Source organism: Paramormyrops kingsleyae, chromosome 8, assembly GCF_048594095.1.
Source record: "Paramormyrops kingsleyae isolate MSU_618 chromosome 8, PKINGS_0.4, whole genome shotgun sequence".
NCBI classification, from domain to species: domain Eukaryota; kingdom Metazoa; phylum Chordata; class Actinopteri; order Osteoglossiformes; family Mormyridae; genus Paramormyrops; species Paramormyrops kingsleyae.
The window spans coordinates 870,001-897,494 of NC_132804.1; the positions used below are offsets into that span (position 1 = coordinate 870,001).

The 27,494-nt window shown below is 42.7% G+C and overlaps 1 protein-coding gene across 2 annotated transcripts in view; it reads left to right on the plus strand.

Moving 5' to 3' along the window:
- Positions 1 to 13,541, plus strand: part of LOC111833094 (calcium/calmodulin-dependent protein kinase type 1) — a 60,985-nt gene extending 47,444 nt beyond the window's left edge. For both annotated transcript variants that reach the window (XM_023791032.2, XM_023791031.2), the window contains 10 exons: positions 1 to 106; positions 4,692 to 4,766; positions 6,166 to 6,304; positions 7,272 to 7,398; positions 7,646 to 7,721; positions 8,310 to 8,422; positions 9,858 to 9,936; positions 10,286 to 10,373; positions 11,341 to 11,482; positions 11,844 to 13,541. The exon at positions 1 to 106 is cut by the window's left edge and continues 26 nt beyond it. In XM_023791032.2, the coding sequence (XP_023646800.1) occupies positions 1 to 106; positions 4,692 to 4,766; positions 6,166 to 6,304; positions 7,272 to 7,398; positions 7,646 to 7,721; positions 8,310 to 8,422; positions 9,858 to 9,936; positions 10,286 to 10,373; positions 11,341 to 11,482; positions 11,844 to 11,947 (1,049 nt within the window). In that variant the 3' untranslated portion in view covers positions 11,948 to 13,541. The remainder of the gene's footprint in view (positions 107 to 4,691; positions 4,767 to 6,165; positions 6,305 to 7,271; positions 7,399 to 7,645; positions 7,722 to 8,309; positions 8,423 to 9,857; positions 9,937 to 10,285; positions 10,374 to 11,340; positions 11,483 to 11,843) is intronic.
- Positions 13,542 to 27,494: the final 13,953 nt, after the last annotated feature.

Consider the following 27,494-nt stretch of genomic DNA (forward strand, 5'->3'; position numbering starts at 1 on the left):
CAGAGGAGAAAAGGACCCAGCGGCTGGTGGCAATCAAGTGCATCCCCAAGAAGGCCCTCGAGGGGAAAGAGAACAGCATCGAGAACGAGATCGCCGTCCTTCATAAGTGAGTAAGAGCGTTAAGGGTGAGGCTGCGTCACGCTGACATTGCTACACTAATTTGTGGTTGGCGAATGATTGGCAAACATTGGAATTTGTCCTCAGAAGAACAGAAAGCAAAGGCGTGGACAGGCAATCACAAATACACAGAAGTTGGAGACTCAGAGATGACCCATTCATATACAGTCTGAACTGTGTCTACAGAAGGAATCTGAGCTTCTGACCTCTATGAAGCCATAATTGCCACAGCATTGGCGTACTTAACATAGTTTTTGTTAAATCTCCAGAATTATATACCGGAAATGTCAGAAGTAAAGGAGCCGCTCTTCTATTTTTAGTGTCCCTGTTGCCAGGGTTACGACAGACACAGAGGAGTCTCGGCTACATGGAGTTCCCTATAATGCAGTGGCAGGGAAGGAACGGGAGACGCTGTTTGGCTGCCGTTCGCTACTCTGAGGGAACCATGGTCCATTTATGGCCAAACAAGTTTCTGTTGTGGGATTCCGTCAAACCACCTGCTTGGCTCCCAGCACTGAGCACTTTAAGATAGGAGTGCCGGTGAATTAAGCTCATGTTGACACTCTGCTTCATCTTCCTTTGCATGTAGCTGGAGTTTAATCACCTTCCAGCCAACAGTAGCATGATATCTTTGAAGGCTTGTACAGTATCTGCGTTTTTTTATCCTTAATTCCGCACAGCTTGCATCAAATTAAGCTGGACAGAGTTCGTGCAGAAGGCTTCAGTGCACTTCTGTTCCATTCCTACCTTTTTTGCCTTGGTTTTTTACTGGTATTGTTCATCACACAGCACCTGTGAAATGACATTATTGTGATGTATTCATATCCTCCTCCATGTTAGCCCTCCCAGTCCCCAAGCCCCTCCCCCCCTCCCTCGAGCTTATGCCTGGTAGGTATTTTGTCTGGCACGTTCTCACAACTTTATTACTTGCCTTTTAATTTCTCTTTCTAACGCAGCACTTGTACCATGACTCAGTAATTCATTTAAATGGCTTTTAACTTTTAATATGGCCTCCTTGTGCTGTACGTTTGTAACAAGTAACGTGCTGGATTAGACTGTCGATGTGTGAATACACACACACACATATGTATTCATGTCTTTGTGGGGACCCACATTTCTATGAGAAAAACCCTAATCTCAAACTGACAACCTTAACCCCTACCCAGCCCTAACCTTTACCATAAGTAACCAAACAAAATACTAGACTTTTGGCAGTTTTAGTTTTTTGATTGCATTCACAGATTCTTGTAAAACTGAGTTTCCCCTTCTGGGACTGAAAAGGTGGTCCCCACAACACAGAAATAACAGGTTTTTATTACAGTTTGGAGACATTTGGTCCTCACAATGAAATATATACATAGCGCCCCTACACACACACCAGCATTTTTCTGTCCGTCTCTCTTCCTCTTTCATTTCAGCTTAGAATCTTTGTTCCGGTTGGCTTGGCTGTCAAAATCCACAGTTTCTTCCTCACTGATCTTGGCTCTCCATTGATCAATAATGGAGTGTTTAATTAAAGAGGATTAAGTTCTTGGCTTTTGATGCTTTTCCATCATTGCTCTCTTCCTGCCTTCCCTTTACGACGACTGTGACAGTCAAGTGCATTGCAGCGCTTGCAGTTCATCTAATGTGGAGAAAATGCATGTGCTCAGATGTGGGGAAAGTCCAGATTTTCATTTGACGGTTCACCTACTACCTTTGGGAAGATGAAACAGGTTGCTCTACATCCCTCGTGGAACAGCTGGTGCCAGCATGACGGCTCAGCAGGCATCTGGACAGCCTCACTCCTCCAGGGTTGTGGGTCCGACTCCCACCTCTTTCTGTTGCTACTGTATATTTCCCTCACTTGTGTGCCAGTTACTGTAGGGTACTGTTCTTTTCTCCTGCAGTCAAGAAACAGTGGTTGGGAAATTTGCTGGACTGATGTTCCTTCCTGGGCATCCCCTCTACGGTGTTCCCTCCACGGCGTCCCATCTAGGGTGTCCCTTCTAAGGCATCCCCTTCAGGGTGTCCCTTCCAGGGTGTCCCCCCCTGAGTGTACCCTCCAGGGTGTCCCCTCCTGAGTGTACCCTCCAGGGTTTACCCTCTTGGGCATCCTCTCCAGGGCGTCCCCTGTTGGAACATGATTTCTTTTAAATGCACTCTTCTGATTGTCCGTTTTATTCTGTAGTTTCTCTGATGATTTGGTTAGTGGGACACAGCTAGCGGAGGTGCTATTGCAGATAATTTGATGACTTTAAACTATAGTGATTTTTATTGCCAGTTAAAGTCAATTTCAGTACATATACAAAATTAGAATAGTACTTAATTCTCTGTGATTCGTAATTCATTATTCGAAAAATATGAACTCGACGCATGGAAAAAAGAAAACTAAATAGTAGTTTTCTTTGGCATATATGGAACTACACTGACGCCTGGTGGCAGATAACTGCAGCACATCAATCCCAGTTTCTGCTTGTAAATGCCGTGTAAATCAGTCTTGAACAGGAAGAGCTGCTTCTTCTAGTCATTACAAATTAAAATGAGCCAGTATGTTGTCACATGTTTTTTGTTGCGCTTAAAATTGTCTAAGTAATCACATTTTAGTTTCAAATTTTAAACCCAAATCATACACGTTTAAAGTCTTTATAATGTAAAACAGGGGTGCCCAACTCCAGTCCTGGGGGGCCGGAGCCCTGCACATTTTTGGGTTTCCCCTCATTTAACACACCTGATTCAACTCCTTGTGCTAATTACTGTACCACACAGCACTTGAGTTGAATCATTTATGTTGGAACAGGGAAAGAACTAAGCTACACAGGGCTCTGGCCCCCCAGGACTGGAGTTGGGCACCCCTGATGTAAAACATTAATATGAATGAAGTACACATTGTATGAGTGACCAGTCCATACCAGCTAATTTGTTGTTGTTCTTATGTAAACATCCAGTAAATGATCACCCACTGGAAGTCACACTTTGCTGTCAAGATAAGAATCTCATCGTTGTATCTTCTTTTCTACAGCGCAGAGGTGTTGCTTTGTGAAACTTAATGTCCATTGTGGTATTAAATGCCACCTCACAGCATACTGGTCTTTCATACAAGATATCTAGACTGTAGCCAAAACGTGAAGAGGTTCTGGATATGGCAGGGGGTGTTTAGAGAGGGGACAGCTTCGCCTGCTAGTATCTGGGCAGCTGGTTTGTGGTTTCATGTCGCTGCTGCAACCCAAGTGGGTGCAGGTTTGCAGCAGACATTCAGGGGGCCCGGTGCAAAGGTGAACGCTCCGTGAGATGTGACTCACCCCACTGCGGTTCCTCAGATGAGTTTCTCACATTTCATAGAGGTGTCGTGGCCTTTTTCTGATCTTCAGACCTCAGAATCTGAGATGAATAGCTTCGTAGTCAGTGTAAAATTGAATGTAATGAGCACTGGGCTCGAAACACAACCTTTTAACCTAAAGCAAGAAAGTATTTTTTCTTATTGTCAAATTTACAACACATTCCATGTCAGAATACATGACGCAGATGAGACAGTTACACAGAAAAGGCCTGTTCCTGTACTCAGGAGTGGGAGATTTCGTTAATTTGTATAAAGACTACAAAAAAATAGTGTGTGACCAGTTAGGCCCTTTGTCACGTGGGTGACGGCCTGGTTTTTGGCCTTATGTTTAATCTCACTTCCTGTGTGCCCAATTAGGCCCTTTGTCACGTGGGTGACGGCCTGGTTTTTGGCCTTATGTTTAATCTCACTTCCTGTGTGCCCAGTTAGGCCCTTTGTCACGCGGGTGACGGCCTGGTTTTTGGCCTTATGTTTAATCTCACTTCCCGTGTGCCCAGTTAGGCCCTTTGTCACGCGGGTGACGGCCTGGTTTTTGGCCTTATGTTTAATCTCACTTCCCGTGTGCCCAGTTAGGCCCTTTGTCACGCGGGTGACAGCCTGGTTTTTGGCCTTATGTTTAATCTCACTTCCCGTGTGCCCAGTTAGGCCCTTTGTCACGTGGGTGACGGCCTGGTTTTTGGCCTTATGTTTAATCTCACTTCCCGTGTGCCCAGTTAGGCCCTTTGTCACGCGGGTGACGGCCTGGTTTTTGGCCTTATGTTTAATCTCACTTCCCGTGTGCCCAGTTAGGCCCTTTGTCATGCGGGTGACAGCCTGGTTTTTGGCCTTATGTTTAATCTCACTTCCCGTGTGCCCAGTTAGGCCCTTTGTCATGTGGGTGACGGCCTGACTTTTGGCCTTATATTTAATCTCACTTCCTGTGTGCCCAGTTAGGCCCTTTGTCATGCGGGTGACAGCCTGGTTTTTGGCCTTATGTTTAATCTCACTTCCCGTGTGCCCAGTTAGGCCCTTTGTCATGTGGGTGACGGCCTGACTTTTGGCCTTATATTTAATCTCACTTCCTGTGTGCCCAGTTAGGCCCTTTGTCATGCGGGTGACAGCCTGGTTTTTGGCCTTATATTTAATCTCACTTCCCGTGTGCCCAGTTAGGCAACACCCTTTCAGATGCGGAATTTGGGCCCACAATGCAATGCAGCCCCTGATGCGATTGCTGTTGTCCTTCTTGTCATAATTTTGATTAATTTCTCTCTTACAGAATAAAACATGCCAACATTGTTTCCTTGGAGGACATATTTGAAAGCAAGTCTCATCTTTACCTTGTCATGCAGCTGTAAGTGTTTGGTCCGTTCTCCTCCAGCCTGTCTTTATATACCATGCAAACAATTTACTTTGCCTATTTCATTCTCCCTTCTGGTTCTATGGAAAGCCTAGTCGATGTTTCCCTTTAAAATTCCTCCCACTGCAGATTTTAATTTATAGATAATTAAGAACTGAGAAACAGACAGTTTTGATTGTTGATGGATTGAATCGAGACTGATTGATGTGAACTGCTGTGATGCTCCTGAAACGGTGAGCCGTCCCTCCTTTGTCCCCGAGGGTCCCTTGTTTTTACTACTTAACATAAAAAATTAAAGCAAAATGATGGCCAGGGAGTGAAATAAGTTACACAAATCCTGACGCATGATGGTGTAACAGAGGGAATGTGGGCGGGATAAAGTTTTGCAGGACAGCGGAGATCAGAATGATTCCAGGTGTGTTGGAATCTTGGATTGTTTCTGTTTTCCAGGTTTTCCCTCTCGTGCTGAACGAGCTTCTCATTATGTATCAATCTGAATGACTAAACATCTCTAACCAGTTATCAGCAGTAATTTGGGAGAGTCGCAGCCATAATCCTATTAAGTATGAATAATTTATCTTAAAGGAGGGTGTGAAAAAAGCGAGTAAATGCGCGGCATTTGATATCTGCGAGCTGCTCGTCAGTGTGGCAGCTTGAGTTTGATAGGGAGGCAGACACAGATGGCGTGAGCTTCTGGACCGGCCCGTCAGCAGGTGCTCAGCAGTGTGTCGCAGTTAATCAGGCCCAGTAGCTCAGAGTCAGGCCCAGTATTTTTAGTCTGGCAGCTATGGTAATGCCAAGGATTTGCTGCATACTTTCACAGAAACACAAGTTTTTCACTTGTTTTGAGAAAACAGCACAGGCAGAACCTCTACTGACAGTGTATGATTTCACTTTTAAAGTAACAGAATAAACAACCAGAGAGTGATTCATTAGCAACAGCAGGAAGCGTGGAGCTGGCCTCGTTTATGTCCGTCTCAGCCAAGCACGAACATAAGCACACATTGTGTTAATGTAAATACAGTTTTAAAATGGCCAAATCCACTTCTGTGTGCATATGAATGTGGTGATAAAGGCTGTGAAGGCCGAGGTCATTTTTTTGAACCCGTTTACCCTGCACTCACAGGCTCTGGTCAAAAAACATTTCTTGTCATCCTTCATTTGTTAACAGAAGAGGGATCCCAGAACACTTTTCCAATCAAGTCTTTGTCAGTTTTCTGGCTGTTGTTTTCTTTCTCTTTCTGTCAGGTATGTGCCAGTTCAGGGAGGCCAGGAAAAGAGGGACTGCCACCTGAAATGCCCAATCTTCCTTATTCTGGGAGAGCAAGCTTAAATGTTGAATGTTGAATTATGTTCTCCGGTGTAGATATTTGACATTTTTCTTCTCACGCAGAGTATCCGGAGGAGAACTCTTTGACAGGATTGTGGAAAAGGGATTCTACACGGAGAAAGACGCCAGTAAGCTGATCCAGCAGATTCTGGACGCCGTGAAATACCTCCATGACATGGGAATTGTGCATCGGGACCTGAAGGTGAGGCTCTCCAGGAAGGTAGAGGGAGCAGGCAATGCAGTCGCAGCTGAGATTTGCTTCTCATGGGTCCCGTTCTAGTTTTATAGCAGTTTCTGTAAGTCTTCAGGTTTCACAAACGCTAGATTAATTTGCTGTAAGGGCTTGGCGAAGGAGTCTTGCTATAGCCTCCAACCGTTTAGCTGAAGTGCACACAGATTCATTCTGGTCTTTTATAGTGACTGACTTTGCTGGTTTATTGACTCATTGTACAAATATAATAACTATTGTCCATAATACTGCATGAATCCCTGCTGCTTTGTTTTTGGTTGGTGAAATCATACAGTTTTGTATATGTCCTTGGTGAGCCCAGAACCCATCCCAGGAAATGCAGGACACAAAGACAGGGAACACCCTGGACAGTGTGCTAGTCCAACACAGAGTACATGCTCACACACAATCACATACTATCGGCAATTTAGTGACACTTGTTCACCTAATCTCACATTTTTGACTGAGGAAATAAAGCAGAGTTCCAAGAAGAAGCCTGAAGAAACATGGGAGGAACATGCAAGAACACCTGAATGCATCCAGGGAGGCTATGGGCCCCTAGCCATGCAGATGTGATGTTTACTGTGCTAATTATGAACCGCATTGCCATATATGTTTTGAAAGTTGTATATAAGGTCTCTCATTCTAATATATATATTTGCCAGGAGAGTAAAGTTTTGTATTTTGAAGATACCTTACTCAAGAACCGTGTACAAGAAAAAAACTGCAAAAATATCCATCCCTGAAACACATTGTTCACTCAAATCAAGTATGAAATCCTCCTGAAAAGTTGTTCCAGCTTCTCTCCAGACCTGGACCTGCATCTGCACAGTACCATCAGTGGAAGCTCCTCATCTGATTTCTTCATTTGCCAGTTTCATGTTGCTTGGTTAAACACTGCTGACTGCTCCTGCTCATGTGACCTTCATTCTGTTCACAGCCAGAAAACTTGCTGTATTACAGTATGGATGAGGACTCCAAGATTATGATCAGTGATTTTGGACTATCCAAGATCGAGGGCTCTGGTAGCGTCATGTCAACTGCTTGTGGAACCCCTGGATATGTTGGTAGGTCATCGTGTCTATTTTTGTTTTATGACCACACTGTCCATCCATACATTTTCTGTAATCAATTGTCCTATTCAGGGTCACGGGGGACGAGCACACTAAGATATGGAAAATACATGCAACTTTAAATGGTCTGGGATTAAATGGCTGGAATTAATGGATGGAACTGTATGTCCTTGTTGTGGTCCAGCCTCATCACACAATGGTGTACGTTTCATTTTGAGCTGAGGGATTTGTTGTTTCACAGCTCCAGAGGTTTTGGCCCAGAAGCCGTACAGCAAGGCAGTGGACTGCTGGTCCATAGGAGTCATCGCCTACATCCTGTGAGTGAGAGGAATAGCACATGTTCTCTGTGGAGATTTTGCTAGCTCCGCATCCCACAGTCAGCTCGCTCCCCCTCCCACACGCTGTCTGTTCTCCGGGACTCCTCTGATGTTTCCGCATCTTGCCAAGATTTTCTGGTGTTTAAGATCCAAACAGCCCATGTCAGACATTCTGTCTTGCCGCTAGCTTCTCGCTGTGCTTCATTTGACTGTTCCTCATGTAGCGTTTCAAACTCCAATGTCTAGGTGTTAAAATGCATATTTTACCATATTACTGCCGTATCCGCCATGCGACAAGGGGGGGGGGGACTGCAGGCATGGGCTTATAAGACAGTTTATTGTGGTAAATATGCTTTACATGTTTCAGGTTTAAGAAGGTGCAAATAAACTCCAAAAAGCATAATGTTAAAAATCTTAACAATACTTTGTAATTTTGCTAAATTTGCTATATATCATAATGGTGTTTTTTTTATATACTGTCCAACCTTAATTCAGGAAAATTTGGTCTAAAAAAGTGTCTTACTGCATCTAAAAGCTACTTTCTTTGAGTATCTCATGATATCCGCTCCTGTTTTCCCCTCATTGCAGCTTATGTGGTTATCCTCCCTTCTATGATGAGAATGATGCCAAGTTGTTCGAACAGATCCTGAAAGCGGAGTATGAGTTCGATTCTCCTTACTGGGATGACATCTCAGACTCAGGTATCTGTCACTGTCTGTGTTCACCTCAGTCCATGATGACAATGACAGCTTTAAAAAATTGTAAATGATAGACGATGCTATTTTTGTGTCATTTTTCAAGCCTGTGCCAAAAGATCATTATGTGTGAAAATGTTTGAGAATGAAAATGTGTGATTGATATTCAGTGACAGAGAATGAAAACCTTAATGTGTAATTAACATGCAGTGACAGAGAATGAAAACTTTAATGTGTGATTAACATGCAGTGACAGGGAATGAAAACCCCGATGTGTGATTAACATGCAGTGACAGGGAATGAAAACCCCATTGTGTGATTAACATGCAGTGACTGGGAATGAAAACCCCGATGTGTGATTAACATGCAGTGACAGAAAATGAAAACCTTAATGTGTGATTAACATGCAGTGACAGAAAATGAAAACCTTAATGTGTGATTAACATGCAGTGACAGGGAATGAAAACCCCGATGTGTGATTAACATGCAGTGACAGAAAATGAAAACCTTAATGTGTGATTAACATGCAGTGACAGAGAATGAAAACCTTAATGTGTGATTAACATGCAGTGACAGAAAATGAAAACCTTAATGTGTGATTAACATGCAGTGACAGGGAATGAAAACCCCTGTGTGATTAACATGCAGTGACAGAAAATGAAAACCTTAATGTGTGATTAAGATGCAGTGACAGAAAATGAAAACCTTAATGTGTGATTAACATGCAGTGACAGAGAATGAAAACCCCGATGTGTGATTAACATGCAGTGACAGGGAATGAAAACCCCTGTGTGATTAACATGCAGTGACAGAAAATGAAAACCTTAATGTGTGATTAAGATGCAGTGACAGAAAATGAAAACCTTAATCTGTGATTAACATGCAGTGATAGAGAATGAAAACCCCGATGTGTGATTAACATGCAGTGATAGAGAATGAAACCCCCATTGTGTGATTAACATGCAGTGACAGAAAATGAAAACCTTAATGTGTGATTAACATGCAGTGACAGAAAATGAAAACCTTAATGTGTGATTAACATGCAGTGACAGAAAATGAAACCCCCATTGTGTGATTAACATGCAGTGACAGGGAATGAAAACCCCGATGTGTAATTAACATGTGGTGACAGAGAATGAAAACACTAATGTGTAATTAAATCATCAATGAAACAATGTAATTAAATCAACAATGAAAACTCTCAGATGTAACACACAGTAGTACAGAATGGAAACCTTAGATACAGTGTTTAAAAGTTTACTGGAATAGTTTAGCTTCTGCACTGAATTATGTAACATTTTTGTTGTACACATTTTGGAGGTTTAACATTTTCCCATTAATTTTTTCACATTTTTATTAAATACTCAGAAGTGTTCCTTAGAGAGTAATGTGTGAAATATTTGTTTCATATATGTGTTGTACTCACTACGTGTCTTCACAGCTAAAGACTTCATTGTGCACTTGATGGAGAAAGACCCCAGAAAGCGCTACACATGTGAACAGGCTCTGCAGCACCCTTGGTACACAGTCTCCCTCTTCCCTACATTCCAACTACCCTTTTCCCGGCTTTGCAGCCCATACAGTCCATTGTCTGTCATAAAGCTGGGAAGTCAGATAGGATTGCAGGACTTTCAGCTGGTGATTGAAAGTTAAGGAGAAAACCTTCAGATCCTCATTCCCCAAACTCTGAAGCTTGGAGCAGCTGTTACTGAGCCATGAACATGGATGACAGTTATGTTATGAGTGTTGTGTATCGGCCCACTGTACCATCACCTGGGATGAGCGTCTCCCTTTAGCTTTAAAAATGGAGAACCGGAGAAAGGCCTCCTGTTCATCTTTCATATACTTACTACTGTTACTGCTTTGCAGGATTGCCGGTGACACTGCATTGGACAAGAACATTCACGAATCTGTTAGTGCTCAGATCAGGAAGAACTTTGCCAAAAGCAAGTGGAAGGTAATTGGCTTCTAGTGCTGCCACCAAATCTGACATATGGGCTGAGATTGCATGGGGAGGTGGGGGCTGTACATCGAAGACTATACCTTAATGTTTTTAGGCAGAATAGCGAAACACATTTATACAGGCATCCCCCTCTTTATGAACATTTGCTCCCCGCCACTTTACCTTTATGTAAGACCTACATTAGCACCTGTTTTCCTTAACCAAAAAAAATGTGAACATTTCATGAAAAAAGGAGAAAAGCAAAAATAATAGATATATAGTCATGGGACACAACGTTTTCGTCAACGATGGACCGCACATAAAATGGTGGTCCTGTTAGATTATAATGGAGGAGAACAATTCCTACATACATACATACATACATACATACTTTATTTATCCCCACAGGGTTAATTCAGGTACCCGGAGCTTACTAACAGTAATAGTACAACACCCTACAAAAAAAGTCTAAATCCTATCCTATTGCTTAGCAACGTCATAGCCATTGTGTTAGCACAGCACATTACTCACGTATTGATGCTGCTGTAAACAAACTTACTGCACTGCCAGTGATATAAAAGTATAGCACATGCAATTATGTACAGTGTTTATTAATTGACAATGATAATAAACGACTATGTTATTTATGTATTTACTATACTGTAATTTTTTTAACATTATTCAGGCTATACCATATAATATAGGTGTGTAGTAGGCTACTGTATACCATCTAGGCTTTTGTAAGTACACTCCACGATGTTCTCACAACGGTGAAATAGAAAAGTTGCAAGAATTTTGAGGTTTTATGCTCATCTGGTAAACACCATACTGGCTTCTAATTTAAAGAAAAAATATGGATTTGAATAAAGATACAAATTTTTTATATTGATTTCTTTTATGGCGCAAGAGAGGACAGTACTATAATTTCCTACTTCTGCAAAATGTATGTGGTCACATGACCCATGACCTTTGACCTTTGCAGCAAGCGTTTAATGCCACGGCAGTGGTCAGGCACATGAGGAGGCTACAGCTGGGGACCAGCCAGGAGGGCCCCAGCCAGAACACGCCCACCAGCCCCTGCCACGGGGACCTCCTGCTTCCTGAGGGGGACGAGGAGGAGAGCAGTGAGTCTGACTTCCTGTCCTGAGTATATTCATGCTATGCTGATTTCTTAATCACAGTTTGCTTTCCCTAAACATCATGATTATGCTTTCTAGTTTTAACATGTCTAATACACCTGTCACACCATCCAGGACATAGCTGCCACTTTGTAACACAACTTTTCATTTAAATATAACTTATCAACACAAATACACCCTATGAAACTTCCACATTAGCTGTGCTCTAATGCTGAATAAAAATAAAAGTGTTTGTCGTAGCTCCAAGCGGAATCAGCTCCCACGTTCTTTGCTTTCCCAGGTGATATTTTAGATTCCATGCAGTCACAGTGACCTCAGGTGCCATTTTGAATGCCTCTGTTTTCAGCCCCACATTGCGATGGTGTGTGTGCCAGGACAGCAGAGGGCAGCGCTGAGCGAGACGGCCTTCACAACTGCACCTTTCGCTGCCATCCTGCTAGTCGAGTCTGAGCAGAACCACACTGCAAGGGCAAAATGTTTCACTGGAGCCCAGAACCCCAGTCTGGCCAGGAATACAGAGTTATTCCAGCGGCCCCCACCAGGGAGCGCTGCTGTGTAAAGAATCCAGGGTGGGGAGGGACACTATGCCAACGAAGGGAGTCACTACGTGAAAGTTAACATGGAGCGAGGTGGAGAGGGATGCCCCAGATGTATTATGGGTAACATCGCAGCCATCAGAGCATTTGTCTTTTTTATTAAGAAATAACTCATGTTTTTTTGTTTCTTATTATGTATATATTTCATTTTCATTTATCTCCTAGTAAAAAGAGATAGCAGCCAGAAACACCATATGAGGCTCATCCAAAACGTTAGTCTCCAGAGAAAATTGTTGCCTCCTTCGAATTTGAAAACTTTCTCTTCATGGGAAAGCTGCTAGTTATCTTCCCTGTTAGATATGCAGCACAAGATCAGCTAGCTGACTGCAAGGCCAGCTTACCATTGGCTACATGCCAAGTCCACCTACAGTTCAGCTGGCATCAACAGATTCACTGTCTTGTTTTTTTTCCTACTTTTGTTGTTTTAATTATATGTGTTTCATTTTCAACTGCCATCATAATGTACAGTTAGCTGGTACATCAACATCAAGCCCCAGTTGAAATTTACCATAGAAATGCGATCTGGGAGTAGAGCTGTTAAAAGCGTGTCGAGGCAGGAATGTCCTCCAGTGTCCATTCCCTTCAGTGCCTTGGAATTACAGTATCATCTGTTTGCTAACAGTTGTCATTTTTAAGTTTCAGTCAATAGTTCTGTCAATTTGCATAGTCAATCCATGTAATTTCAGTAATGACTATGTGCCTCATTTATTGATTCATATAAGACAAATGCCTTTTAATTATCAAAATATCTGAGAAGTTGTTATTAGCATTGGTATAGTGTTACCTTTCAGGGAGCTACTGCTAGTGCTGAATGCATCCTCTTGTCCCTTTGTTCCAATCCCCAAATAATTTACAATAATTTGTCATAATGTTCAAGTTTCTTTGTTTTTGACGACGATGATTGTCCTGTCTTTGACAGCCAGAGGTGCCCATTCCATACTGTGCTGTTCATTCTTTCATTCCGTATTGACATGAAATCTTTGTAAATCCGCCCACTCATTAGTACTGAAATTATCAACTGGGCTGTTAATGTGTTTTCATAGTTTTCATTGTTTTCATTGTCTCTATGAGGTCTGTGGTTGCTGTGAGTACTAACGCTATCAGGGCAAACCTATTTATCAAACAGTACATTGCTTTAATTTTTAAATATTGGAGTTTTCCTCTTTTATGCTTGAGTAAAGATTTTAACATTCCTCTTTTAGAAAGAAAGCGTATGCAGGTATTTCATTAATTTCAGATAATTCTGTGAAAGGTCAAAGTCTGATCAGTTTAAAGTGACATTATTTTTTTAATACTCATACTTTTATTAATGACATTTTACTAAAACTATAGCATTAGCATTTACCATTTAAAACATACAATAATCTCCTTCCATTCAAATTTTTATGCATCCTTGCATCTGTACAGAATAACTTGAATTAAAGAATGTAACTAAATGATTTTTAACATCTCATTGACTCATCTCATCATTTCACCATGGGCAGGACTATTGCAATGCAAGGAAATGACCTTTGGGGGTTATAATCGCTTAGTCAGCATCATCATGCCGTTTCTTTCATTTGCAGTTATCCCCATGTCGCTTTGTGTTTAGAGCCATTTACGTTAGCAGACATACCTCTTCAGGATCTACATTCATTTTCAGTTGCTTTACCTGTGATTGATTCAGAGTCATAGGAACTCAGACAATGTGTAACAAGACATACAGACACCCTAAAGTCAGCATCAATGCCGCCGGTATCTTGTCATTTATACAGTTTAAAGGGAAATCAAGTTAAATGGCCTGTCTAACTTTATATATCTAGATTAGAGGCAGATCTCACCAGGGACCTTAATGGCAGAATCCCTTCTGAGATCTTAGGCCCTTTTGCAGTAAACCTCCAGTGCATATATGTACACAAGGCATTTTGGAAAGGTCTGATTTGGGAAAAAATATCTAAATTGGATACATCCTGTCCAGCCCATTGGCTTGAGAATTTTTTTAAAGACGTCGTACCAATACCTAGTTCACTAGTCTGATACCTTTCCTACAGATGCGTGTCAAGTTGGCTGAGGGGAAGCAGAGGATCGTTTCCGTTACAGAGCGGGAATCGAGGGGCACTGATGGCGTACACTCTCTATTCTGCACCAGACTGGCTCTGGCAATTGTTCTGTTTTGAGAATCTGCATGTATTTGTGGGACTGCTGTAAATTGTGGGGAGGGGGAAAAACTTTCTATTTTATTGCTGTTTATTGTATAAAGTCAAAAAGCAAGATTTCTACTGCATCACTTTCTATTATAAAAATCTGAGCCCTTGGTTGTAAACCCTGCTGTTGACAAATCCATGTGAGTTGTGATGCTGGACGATGACTGGGGGGGTGGGGGGGGGAGGGTGCCCAAGCATTGGAGCAGGAAGGAGAAGGGACTTCGCTATAAAATCAAATCTAGCCTTCCTCGAGTTTTATTTGTCCATACAATTCCCTGCCTGAAAGTCTGTTGCCTACATGTGAATTAACATACAGCAGCCTGAATATTTTACCTTAACATATAAGCCTGAGCTCATACTACTTATTAGAATATAGGTTCACTTTGTCTTGAACAACAATTGAACATACTGTGCGTAAATTTTTCTAACTTAATCGATTTGCAAACCGCCACTTGAAAATTCTGTTCAAGGCATTGACTTTGCCAATGTCATATGGATATCATCAATGAACACCATAAGGTACAGCCACTAGCCTGCAGAGGCCACACACATGTCCCCAAGCCAGTTTTATAGCCTGTCCCCTCCTTCCATGGGCATCAAGGAGTGGCTCCTTCTGCAAACGGGCGGATAAGCGTTCTTGTGCTGTTTGTTTGCTTATGCTACGTACCTCTTGTGGATGAAGTGGTGAGCAAGCGTCTGCATGGCCAGGATTATAACTGTAAATTAATTATGAAAAAACATGCACATGATATACACTCTTCTTATTATGCTACATTGTCAAGATGCTGTTGCCGTGAGGAGCCATCTTAGACGAAGATGTTTTTTGTTGTTACATATTTAACTCTTGACATGAAAATATTTTTATGAATTGTCCACAAGCATCTGCACGTCGTAGATCAGGGGATATTGTTCCACACAGAAGCCTTGTTTGCTGAAGATGCTCGCTTAGGGTTGTACATTGTAGTTGACTGATATTTGTGTTGTTCTACGCAGCACGGCACTTGTTTAAAATCAATCAAGTCCTGCTTTTTATTCCATAGGCTGTAGTGGCAAATTTATTCTGCATATAAGGAACCGTGATGGACAGTGAGTATTTATGAACAGGCTTCACCAAGCAGGGCTCTAATTGTTCCTTGAAATCTTGTCCCTTGACCACCACTTTGGGAAAATTGCTATTAAAAATTCTACTCAAGCACCTCTCCTCCTGCTTCCCAGAATTCACCCTGATTTGCTCGAGGGTTTTGCATGTCGTATGCACTTGTGAGAGTCTGAAGCTCTGTGGCTTTGAGTGGCTCCCTAGTGCCCCCTTTTAGTCAGACAGCGTTGTTGCCTTCAGGAAAAGGAAATTCCCATGACTGTTAGATTTTGGATTTAAAGTGTATTTGTAGACAGATTTCTACTCTGTAGCCATTTCTGCATCTAGAAGAGATTTTAATAATAATAAATAAAAAATTGTGAACTACATGCTTTATATCAAGCTGACAAAGCAATATTGATAGAATATAAGCGATAGCATGTAGTGCCTAGATCTGTTTATTAATGTATTTACCTGATTTAATGATGTTACCATAATCTACAGAGCCTATTGGTTTTCTCAGAGAAATGTAAATCCTGCTTAATTTTCTTCACTCGCTGTAATTTGTCAGCACCTTCTCAGAAGTAGTCAAAGGGATCAAATCATATTGAAGTTTTTGAAAATTCCTTTCTGCCATCTACTGTTTTCAGTGTGAAGGTAAAGAAAATGAAACACTTTTTGACTATTCGAGAACCTTGAGTCAAAGTTTTATTTATATTTATTGACCTGCTGTGTAACCAAATTCAAGCATAAGAACTTTTTCCTGCATGGGGAAATCAGCAGGCCAGTGTGGTCTCCTGTGCTTCAGTGCAGTGTGCCTCTGTGAACAGTGCAGTGTGCCTCTGTGAACAGTGCAGTGTGCCTCTGTGAACAGTGCAGTGTGCCTCTGTGAACAGTGCCAACGAGAGAGATGCAGAGGCACTTGGCCCCATGGTACCAGCTAACCACCTACCTCTTCTTGCTACACAGAGTTTATCCTTCTCCACTGCACCTGGAAACAGTAGAGCTCCCCGTGTGCAGTTATAAAATTGCCGTATTTTTGAGTTCAGGGTCCTCTGCCCCTAGGTAACCCCCCCCCCCTCCCCACCCTCCTGTCCACCTGAAGTGAACAGTTGCTTAGCAAGGCTAATTTGCGATGATCAGAGAAAGGATGTGCTTGAGAAACATGATATTTTAAAGACACGCCCCAGAACACAAGCCCTATTCAATCAGGTGAATTTCTCCATTTGTTTGTTTTTCCTGAGATTTGCACATACAGGGCAGTTTTTCTAGCCTATATGCAAAGAGTCTATGAAGGGCTTACTCCTTAAAGTTGATGGTCAGGTGTTTATTAAGAGCGGGAATACTTTTGGATTAGGCTATGTTTACTAACAGTGTAGTACAGGTTTGTTTGGGTATACAGCTTGGCAGTGTGGGCTCGGATTGCTTTTCTGTGTTCTTTATGTTTACTTTCATTTACTAAGGCAAAATTAGTAGGTTATTCATCAAACTACGCAAGCACACACATATATATATAAATACATACACAAACACACACACACACATATATATATAAAAATACATACACAAATACACACACACACACACACATATATCTAAATACATACACAAACACACACACACATATATCTAAATACATACACAAACACACACACACACATATATAAATACATACACAAACACACACACACACATATATAAATACATACACAAACACACACATATCTAAATACACACACAAACACACACATACATATATAAATACATACACAAACACACACATACATATATAAATACACACACACACACATATATCTAAATACATACACAAACACACACATACATATATAAATACACACACACACATATATCTAAATACATACACAAACACACATATATAAATACATACACAAACACACACACACACATATATAAATACATACACACACACATATATATAAATATATACTTTTTGTATAAGCTGTTCCGAGCTACTAATGTATGGATGCAATGCATCGTGGGTTATCGAATATTACTCTGGAGTACTGTTCAATATAAAAGCCAATGATTTGTACTTTTGAAAATTTGTTAATGGCCAATAAAATAAATCTTCCTTGTCTATGCACTGTGCATTATCTCATCCTTTTATCTCTTCCCTGATCACCAGTTGTGCTGACAGGCTCCTCCCATTGGCCTTCAGTGAACTTCAGTGACGTGATGGATGGTCACGCCACTAGCCTGTGTCATTATCGGGTGGAGAAGGTGGCTAGGGATGTGAAACGTCTGCTGAACGAGGTTTGGAATGGGGTTAAACGGAGTCTGCCTGGTAATCATACTGTGGTTTATCATACCGATGGGACGGCTCCGTCCGCTGGGGGCCAAAGCCTTAGACAGGCCTCGAGGGCCCACTGCAGGAGACCACAGTAGATTCTTTTCTTAGTACATCTTTCTGAATGGATCCCTTCCTCCATCTGTTTTCCATATTAATGACATGTTTGTAGAACTACAGTGTGTGAGCTTAACTGTGGCTTCTGTCAAAGAGGAGCTCATTCCTGATGGATTTTAAATGCCACCCTAACTTTCCCCCCATGCCCCTCCTCACAAGCGCCATGCTCCCCACAAAGGCTGGTGAACTTGCTTCCTGTCTCCAACATTCCATTGCTGCAGCGCTGTGGGAGGCTTTCCTGTACACACTCCATTTGAATGCAATGTGACATGAGAACGATGGCATTCTCTTAGCAGCTAAAACATATCAGAATATTTTTCATTTTTCACAATGTCTCCTTTATAGGTCTACACCCTATGTGTCCCATAGATTTTCTATTTTTAGCTGACATGAGCTAGTCTCTCCTGAGGACTCTTAATTTGACAGCCCCGGTTATGCCATGTTAGCCTTTGACATGCTAGTGTAAGGAACACACTTGAACAAAGGGACTTTTATTGTAGGCGTATGTCAAACAGGCAGACCAAGGGTTAGCGATATCAAAGTCGTACGGGCAGGGTCGGGATCCGGGAAGACAGAGGAGTGGAGTTGGGATCCAGTGTCATGGTCGGGGTAACGTGACACTGGGTTCAGTACCTGGGACCAGTACCAGGAACCTTAATGGGGCAAACACGGGACTCATGAGGAGGAAGATCAAGGAGAGGAAGGGCAGGGCAGAATGGAGCTGGATGAAAAACAGAGATCAGAATGCTCAGTACGTCTCATATGCATGCAACAATGCCTCGCACTGAACTGGAGTTATCAAACGGCATAAATATAAATCCAGTGCAATAGAGAGGTGCTACGTGGAGATACCTGTATCTAATCGTTCACCTGAGGGCAGGTGGGCATAACAGAACCACCCCCCAATGGCTGCCTCCTGGAGGTCATGGGACCTGATGAGAGTGGACTTAGGGTCGCAGGGCAGGCCAGTCTGGGTGGTCCTGGTAGAACCAGGTGACCTCTGTGATGTCAGGAATCCAAGAAAGCCCGGATTGCAAACGCCTCGCCGTTCAAAAGGGGGATAGGAGGAGGGGGTCTGACAAGGTCAGAAGGAGGATGCACCAGGCTGTAGCAAACAGGTTTCAAGAGGGAGACGTGAAAAGAAGGAGATATATACGGTAGATTCGAGGCAACTCTAGGCAATATGTCACAGGATCTATTCTATGGAGGACCCAGAAGGGACCGATATATTTGGGCACCAACTTATGACTGGCCGGGAGGCAGAGGTTCCAGGTGGATGACCAGACCCAATCTCCTGAGCTGAAGGTGCACGCATCTCCACACCTGCTTGCTGTGCTGGTACCAGTCCTCCACCAAGAGCACCTCTGTAGGTTGGGAATCCCAGGGGAAAAGCGGGGGCTGGTAACTGAGGACACACTGGAATGGAGACAGGTTAGTGGATGGCTGAATGAGGGAGTTCTGGGCGTACGTAGCCGAGGGCAGGTAACAGGATCATTCTGCCGGTTGCGAGGAGCACATCAGGCGTAGCATCTTCCACACCTCTTGATTCGTTCTTTCTGCAAGCCAGTTATAAAGAGGATAGACTCAAGAACACATTTAAGTGACAACACAGTGCTCAAAATACTCTTGCCTAGACTGGAGTCCATAGTCCATAGTAATGGGACACCGTTAATAAAACTAGTTAATAATAGGTCAGCCAGTTCTGAAGCAGACAGGAGTTTAAGCAGGGGAACTAATCTGCACATTTTGGAAAAGCTCTCCACTATGGTAAGAAGAGTGGTGTAACCCCGTGAGGGGTGCAGGTTAGTCACAAAGTCTGTGGCTATGTGTGACTAAGGATGAGTGGGTGTGGGGAGCAGATGAAGGAAGTTAGTGAGGGGTGTGGGGAGCAGATGAAGGAGGTTAGTGAGGGGTGTGGGGAGCAGATGAAGGAGGTTAGTGATGGGTGTGGGGAGCAGATGAAGGAGGTTAGTGAGGGGTGTTGGAAGCAGATGAAGGAGGTTAGTGCGGGGTCTGGGGAGCAGATGAAGGAGGTTAGTGAGGGGTCTGGGGAGCAGATAAAGGAGGTTAGTGATGGGTGTGGGGAGCAGATGAAGGAGGTTAGTGAGGGGTGTGGGGAGCAGATGAAGGAGGTTAGTGAGGGGTCTGGGGAGCAGATGAAGGAGGTTAGTGAGGGGTCTGGGGAGCAGATGAAGGAGGTTAGTGAGGGGTGTGGAAGGTACCTTCCTCTGGGCACAGGCAGGGCAAGACAGAACGTAGTTGTCCACCTTTTAACGGCATGCAGGCCACCATTAGTGACGAGCGATGAGGTGGGAGGTAGCTGCTGCTCTGGAGTGTCTCAAACCAAGGTAGGTATTGACCCATTGGAGTGCCTGATTGTGGAGTTGAGAAGGGATGAACATTTGGTCCGGAGGGCACTTGGCAGCAGGAGACTGACGATCATTTATACAAGCCAGTTGCTCCTCGAGGTCCCAGGTGACAAGGCCCGGAAAACAAGACTGAGGCAAAACCATCACCAGTTCCCTTGGGACTTTAGGGGTGTTGGACTCACGAGAGAGGGCATTGGCCTTAAGATTCTTTGTTCTGGGAATGTACTTAACCTGAACATCAAACCGGGCAAAGAACAGGGCCCACTGAGCCTGACGGGCGTTCAGCCATTTAGCCCCCCAGAGGTACTTGAGGTTCCTATGATTAGTGAGTACTTGGGGGTTGGTTGAAGAGCCCCCTCTAGCCAGTGCCTCCACTCCTCTAGAGCTGCCTTGATGGCTAGAAGCTCACGATTACCTATGTCATAATTTAGTTCAAACAGCATTAGTTTCTTGGAGTAGAAAGCACATGGATGGACCTTACCGGTGACGGGGTCTCTCTGGGACAAGATTGCTCCGATTCCCACTTCCAAGGCATCTGTCTCAAGAATAAAGGACAGGGAAGGATCAGGCTGGTGCAGAATTGGAGCATAGCAGAAATGGTTCTTGAGCTGGTGGAAGGCCAAAGTGACCAGGGCTGTCCATTGCAGCTTCGTACCTCGGACCTTGAGTAGGTCGGTCAGTGGTGACACCTCAGAGCTAAAACCCTTAATCAATCAGTGGTAGAAATTAGAAAATGCTAGGAAGTGTTACAGGTCCTTGGCAGTACGGAGTAGAGGCCAATCTCAAACTGCCCTTACCTTGACCTCATCCATCTCCACCCCTCCAGCTCGAATACGATATCCTAGGAACTTAAAGGTGCAGTGAAATTCACATTTCTCCCTTTTAACAAATAAATGACACTCCTTCAGCCTTTGAAGGACTGAAGCCTTTGGTGCACATGCAAATCTATATCATCCGAATAAAATTAAGATATCATCTATGTATGCAATGACGAAATGATTTAACATGTCACCCAGGACGCAGGGTTGGAAGACAGGCATCCTGTTAGCTAAACCATATGGCATCACTAAATATTCATATTGACCCAGGGTTCCCGCGGATCCTTAAAAAGTCTTATTTTAGAATTGCCGAATTTAAGGTCATAAAATGTCTTAAACAGTATTATTTTTTCTGGTAAGTCCAATGAAGAGTGATATCCAGGCCTAGTAATAATGGGCGATAAATGGCAGGAGCTGAATAGCTTCACTCTCTGACATCATATCCTTTGATGTTTCTTTTATGAATTACGTGTAATTAAACTGGATAATCACACAGTGAGATATTTAGAGGAGTGTGGATGTTCTGAGCATGTGGCAAAATCAGGGGAATATCCCCTCCACTCATCTGCAATCAGCTACTAATCGATTTTAAATGAAATCGCCTTGCACGGCCTAAGAGGGATGTTGAGAAACTTACTGGGGTGCTTTGTTCATATTCCCTTGGGCTGAAACATGCTATTTGTATCTGTCTTAGTCAAGAGCTTGGCACTTGCTGGTATGAACAGTATGTAGATGATGTGGGGAATAGAAGTGGGCAAATTCTTTTCAAAAAGCATTTTTTGGGCTCATGTCTATTGCCCTCTCGGACTTGACCAAAATAGACTATGTACAGTGGTGCCTGTGGTTCACGAACACTATCCGTTCCAGGAATGTCGTCGTGAACCAATTTGTATGTGAACCCAGGCAATTTCTCCCATAAGAAAGCATTGAAATTTGATTAATTTGTTCACAAGCCTACCAAATAACAATTGTTATTATTTAATTTTCTGTTTTTTTATAGTTTAAAGACTTTAAAGAAAAACACAATATAGTGTGGCGATGGGCGGACCGAGGCATTGCGGGAGCAGAGAGAGGCATGAAGACTTGCTTGCTGTGGAAAAAACGCTTTTTATTAACAGTCCTTAACCCTTATATTGTTGTTGTTGTTAATGTTAATATTGCATTTCCCTATTGTCGCGTGTGTGTTTGCCCGTGTCTTGTGTGTACCCGGTCCAATCCTCGTGTGTATTTAGAATGTGTAAATCTTCCACCGTGTCCATCTTGCAGTTCGGCGTCTTACAACCTTCTGCTTGCCATCTGTGGGTTCGGTGCTCGTTGGATGCCTGTTGTGGTTCTTTTATTTACGATTGCACGCGGGGCATGCTGGGACATGCTGGGACCTGTGCCCCGCCGGTGCTACACTAGTATAAAAAAGGAATCTGGTCGAGGGATCTGTTCGTCGACCAAATTTTGTACGCAAACCATTACATCTCAGAAACTAAAGCAGCTCAAATGAAAATTTTAACTGCACAAACTGGCACAAACATTTGAGATTTGGTTAAAATCTAAAAATGCATGGGTGGGCCAACTTCACAGAGGTGGTCACAATAAGATATTTTTAAACAAATTTTTCTGATCATTGTTCCTTTTTCCTTTGAGGGGTATAAAAAGTATGATGTTCATGTCTCTGGCAACTCATTGATATATGACATTTTTTCATTGCAATATTGTCTCCTGAGAATTAGCTAAAATGTCAGAATCCCTTTCATTTGAGACTATGCACTTCAGATCGTCAAAATAGAGTCCTTAGTCTTTTGCATGTTTGTATACTGCTGCACATCCCTGTGGGTGTAACAAGCAGCGTATGTGCATTGTATGTGCATTGTATGTGCACTGTATGTGCACTGTACTGTATGTGCATCCTTTATATCCTTTAAACTGTGCCGGGCTCATGCTAGCACAGTCTCCTTTATCGCACCTGGGCCGCATTGCACCGGGTGTATGTTAGGACCACATGTGTTTAAGGCTGGCTTGAGTGTAACTTTCAGGTTACCTTTCCTTCTGATCCAGACTCTTCATCTAGCGTGATCTTGTGATGCTTTGTTATATATGACAAATGAGAAACTGTTAATTTCCACCTCTGGGTTCAGAAGGACCATCATTATGGTGCTGAAAGTTAGTTATGGGGTATGAACCTGGGGTCGGTGATGTCCCAGGGGTCTGTCGGGGGTTTGTGAATGAGCTGCAGGTGACCTGCAAACATGCTTCATAAATTGAGGAACATGTTTTATAAATAGACGAAATTCCAGCCACCTACAAAGAGACGTATTAAAGTCACCTTACTTACGTACCTGTACTACGGGGGTTGGTGCCCCCTTAGTCCCTCGCGGGCTCCCTCTCGGGTTGGGCGGGTGGTTGTCTCGGGGATGCGTGGCTGTGGGCCCTTGTGCCAGGGGGGCGGCAGGGTGGCCTCGGTTGCCTGGTTCTCCTGCCTTCGCCTTGGGCCTGGTGGGGGGGTGCTGTCGCCTCCCCTGACGGCATTAAATGCCAGCACATCCAATGACAAATCAGGTCACACCTACACTTGCACATGCATACAAGAATGGTTGAGCGATCGATATCATTATTATTATTACTTTTTAGGGTATGTTATAGATTTAGGAATTGAAATATACATAGGCTATATAACGGTACGATCACGTGTGTGTATGCTACATATATATAATACCGATTTGTCACATTATTAATTATTATTATTATCACTGATGTTATAATTTTGGTTTGACGAGTGTTATGTTTCTTATGGTTGTTTGTATTCTGTATTCCCCTATACTTATTTTTTTTCCATCCCACCTACATTATTAGTGTTATTATTTCTGTATACCTTTCCCCCCCCCCCTCCCCATGGTGATTGATGCCTGTTATTGTTACGCTTGTTGTTTCTGTATCCCCCCCCTGTTTTTCTCCTTTTTCCACGGTACTGGTGAGTTCGGTGCGGCCACACTCTTTGCTCGTGAATTTCATGTAAAATAAAGTCCTCCGAAGAGAGGGGGGGGTGGTGGGCAATACAACAACAAAAAAAGTCACCTTCCTCATGTGTAGTTCTTAGTTATGTGTTCATGCATAGAAGGTTTATTTTCATTTGGGGCCCCGGGTTGAAAATCCCTGCTATAGACCATCACCTACAGTAGGCAAAGACCCCCTTCTCTCCTGCTTTTTCAGTCTGAGCCTGGAGCCTTTTCCAGGTAAGATAGAGCAAAAGGCACAGTATATCATGGAAGTCATATTCGCAATTCTCCGGCCTGTACAGTACTGGATAATGTCCATTTTAAATAATCAGCTCCAGTAAAATCCTTTGATTAACGGTAATGCTTATTTGCATTGTGACAGACAGCCTCATTAGGTTTGCCACCAGCATGCACCATGTGTGATATGAAGCAGCTGTTTTCAATAAGCGTTACAGGAAGTAATGGAAAGAGCAGCATTTCGCAATAAACAGGCTCTGCTGTGAACCTCAGGCAAGGGATATATGTGTATCTGTGTGCACACACATATATAAAGTGTGTCTGTGACTGATGTGTATAAAGCAAAGGCCATGGGGTTCACTGATACAGCATCTGGGGGTCTGAATGTCTGAGACCGCAGACAGATGCAGAGGCTGGAAGCACATGGGCACCCCTGCAGCCAAGGGGCTGTTATCTGAATGAGTATTGGCAGGTTTATAAAGTAAGAAACAGGGCTTTTGGTCTTCACTATCAGAGGGGGTGGTGTGTCTCTTATGCTTCTTTCATATTTTATAGTTATAAACGCAATTCCCATCCCTGTGGAGGGTGCTGGAGAATGTGCCTCACGATATGGACACTGTTCCATGGATGTTTGTGTGTGAACACATAAAGCCTGCATGTTTGTCTCACGCAGCGTATAATGGGAACCAGAGCTCAACTCCTTAGGTGAACAATATGACGAATAGTTGAGTGCTCTTGCAACTTGTGGCTGTTTTAAATCCCTAGATTAAGAGAGAAGTCTGGAAGATATCGCTTTAGCAACCGGGAAAGAGACAAACAGAGGATGTAAGTTGGAATGGAAAAACAGTGTATTAATGTAGAAAAAACAGCTCTTTTTGGCAGGAACATTTCCACAGGTCCAGCTAAGTCCAAAACAAACCCATATGTATGACAAACCTATTAAAAAGTCCTGGACTGATTTTGCAAAGGAAAACACATTGTCTGTCTATGAGTAAAAACAAGGATTTTGAAATTGGGGTTATCTGGCAGAAATATGGAGTGGTTGACTGACGGGGCCTGCAGAGAAAGCAAGATGCCTCCCATTTATTCAAGCTTAGTTCCTGTCTGGTTCAATCCAACCCCGATGACCAATTCCATACAAGTGAAATACAAGTCTTTTCATGCCGCTCCTTTGGGTTATAGCACCCTCTAGCAGATGGATAGTAAAGCGCTCCCCAGTGAGTCTGGGAAAGGGGGCTCTTTGGACAAAATTTACGGATAAGCGGATTTCCATGCTTGTGTTCTTCCCTTTAAGGATGCAGCCATTTTGAAATAGTCAGTATAAAGACTTGGTGATTTTAAGCACATCAGGGGAATCGTGCTCTATAGTAACAGGATCAAGCAGGGCCGAATAGCACAAGAGAAATGCATTTCTACAGATGGACTCACTGTCAAGCATTTTGTCCCTTGCTAGTCTTATTTATCTGTTCCAATCTTCACTTTTGTGGGAAATGTTTTTCCTTATGCTGGAGGTTAGTGGTTTTACTGAGAAGAGAGGGGTAAGTTTTTAAACTGGCAACACTAAGAGATGATGGTCAAAATTTCTGTTTTTTTTTCCTAATAGGTACATGCTGATTAATCACATTATGGTTGCTGGAGAGGAACTCTGGATGTACCCTTTGGTACTTCATCATTGTCCAGCAGGGATTTACTGGGGGGGCAATGTCTGGGTCAGTTCCCTCCTCAGTGCCGTTGCCAGTCTGGCTCTGAAACGATGTTCCATAAATAAAAACAAATTTAGCTCACAGTGGAAAATGATGAAGAACCAAAAGCCACAATAACAGGATTTGAGTCCTTCTCGAGTCCTGTGTTAGATTTAGGTGACAGCCGTTATGGACGGTCCTGCCCCAGAAAAAGCCCTCTGTGTCCTCAGAATCACTAAATTAGTTTCCAGGCTTTCAGATGACTCAGAAGAAACCTCCATGTGTCCAGATACAAGATGGATTTCTCTAGAGGCTTAGTGTACAAATAATCGTTTTAAGATCGACCTTCCTCATTATCTTGGACAACTGCATGAGAAGAAATCAAAAGTCCTGCCAAAAATGCATGCCTCTGGAAGTTTGTTCTCCATCTCAAAGCAGGTTTTGGGTCCTGCTCTCCCTCCAGCTTGCCAATCATTTCACTGTCTCCATCTCCACAGCTGACTGATGTAAGGTGACTTGCTGGTAACCAAATCACATGTCGTTTTGCTCTCCAGCTGAGACCCAAATAATCAAAATGGATGTGATGGTGTGAAAAATCAAATTGATTTGTGTAGCTTCACATCATTATCCAAAGTTTGCAGTAAAATTAAACTAGAGAAGTGTTCACCTTGTTACGATGAGCTTGGATGACTACATAAAATCGACTGATCCTGGTAATATCCTGGTAACATTCTTCCACGATAGTAAGAAATAGTCTGGTCTGTTTTACGAAAAGCACATGCAGTTTTCTCAGGGTAGATGTTTCGACAAGCCTGGTCTTATATTTCCCAGTTTGACAAATGCTATAACAGCCACAGAATAATGTCCATCTCTCTGTCTAAAATCACTCTTTCACATAAAAGCTAAGCAATCATCACCTTGATATTACCTCTTACAATTGCAGTAATTTGTACGACTTGACTATTTTTTCATGGTTTGACCTGTAAGAAAACGATACTTACATACTATAAAGTTGCTTGCGTAGTGAAATGTTTTTGTAAGTACTTACAAAAATATTTCAGTTCCTCCAGCCTTCTTGCCAGTGATCCAGTGTTTTTCTCAGACTTGTTTATACTGCATATCAATCCATTTAACCAAACTTCAAAGGAATACCTGGAAACATAAAACTGACACCGATCACAAAACATTTGTGAAGAACAGGTAATGATGGCCTCCAATGGCTTTCAGCACCTTTTGCTGCATTGTGCAATTTGGAAACATTACAGAATTACTCAACAGCACATACACTGCCTGCCCAAAAAAAAAAGTCGTACTCTTTAATATTTTGTTGGACTACCTTTAGTTTTAATTATGATGCATATTCATCAATGCATTGTTTCCATGTGCTTATGCAACATCTCAACATTTTATTTTATCCAAATTTGCATACATTTCTCATCAAGATCTTGTATTGATGATAGGTTAGTTGATCCACTTCGTAAAGTGTTCTTCAGCACATCTCAAAGTTAATGTGTGAAAATGGTTCCTCATGCTCCCTGAACCACTCTTTGACAATTCGAGCCCAATGAATCTTGCCATCATCATCCCGGAAAATGCCTAAACCT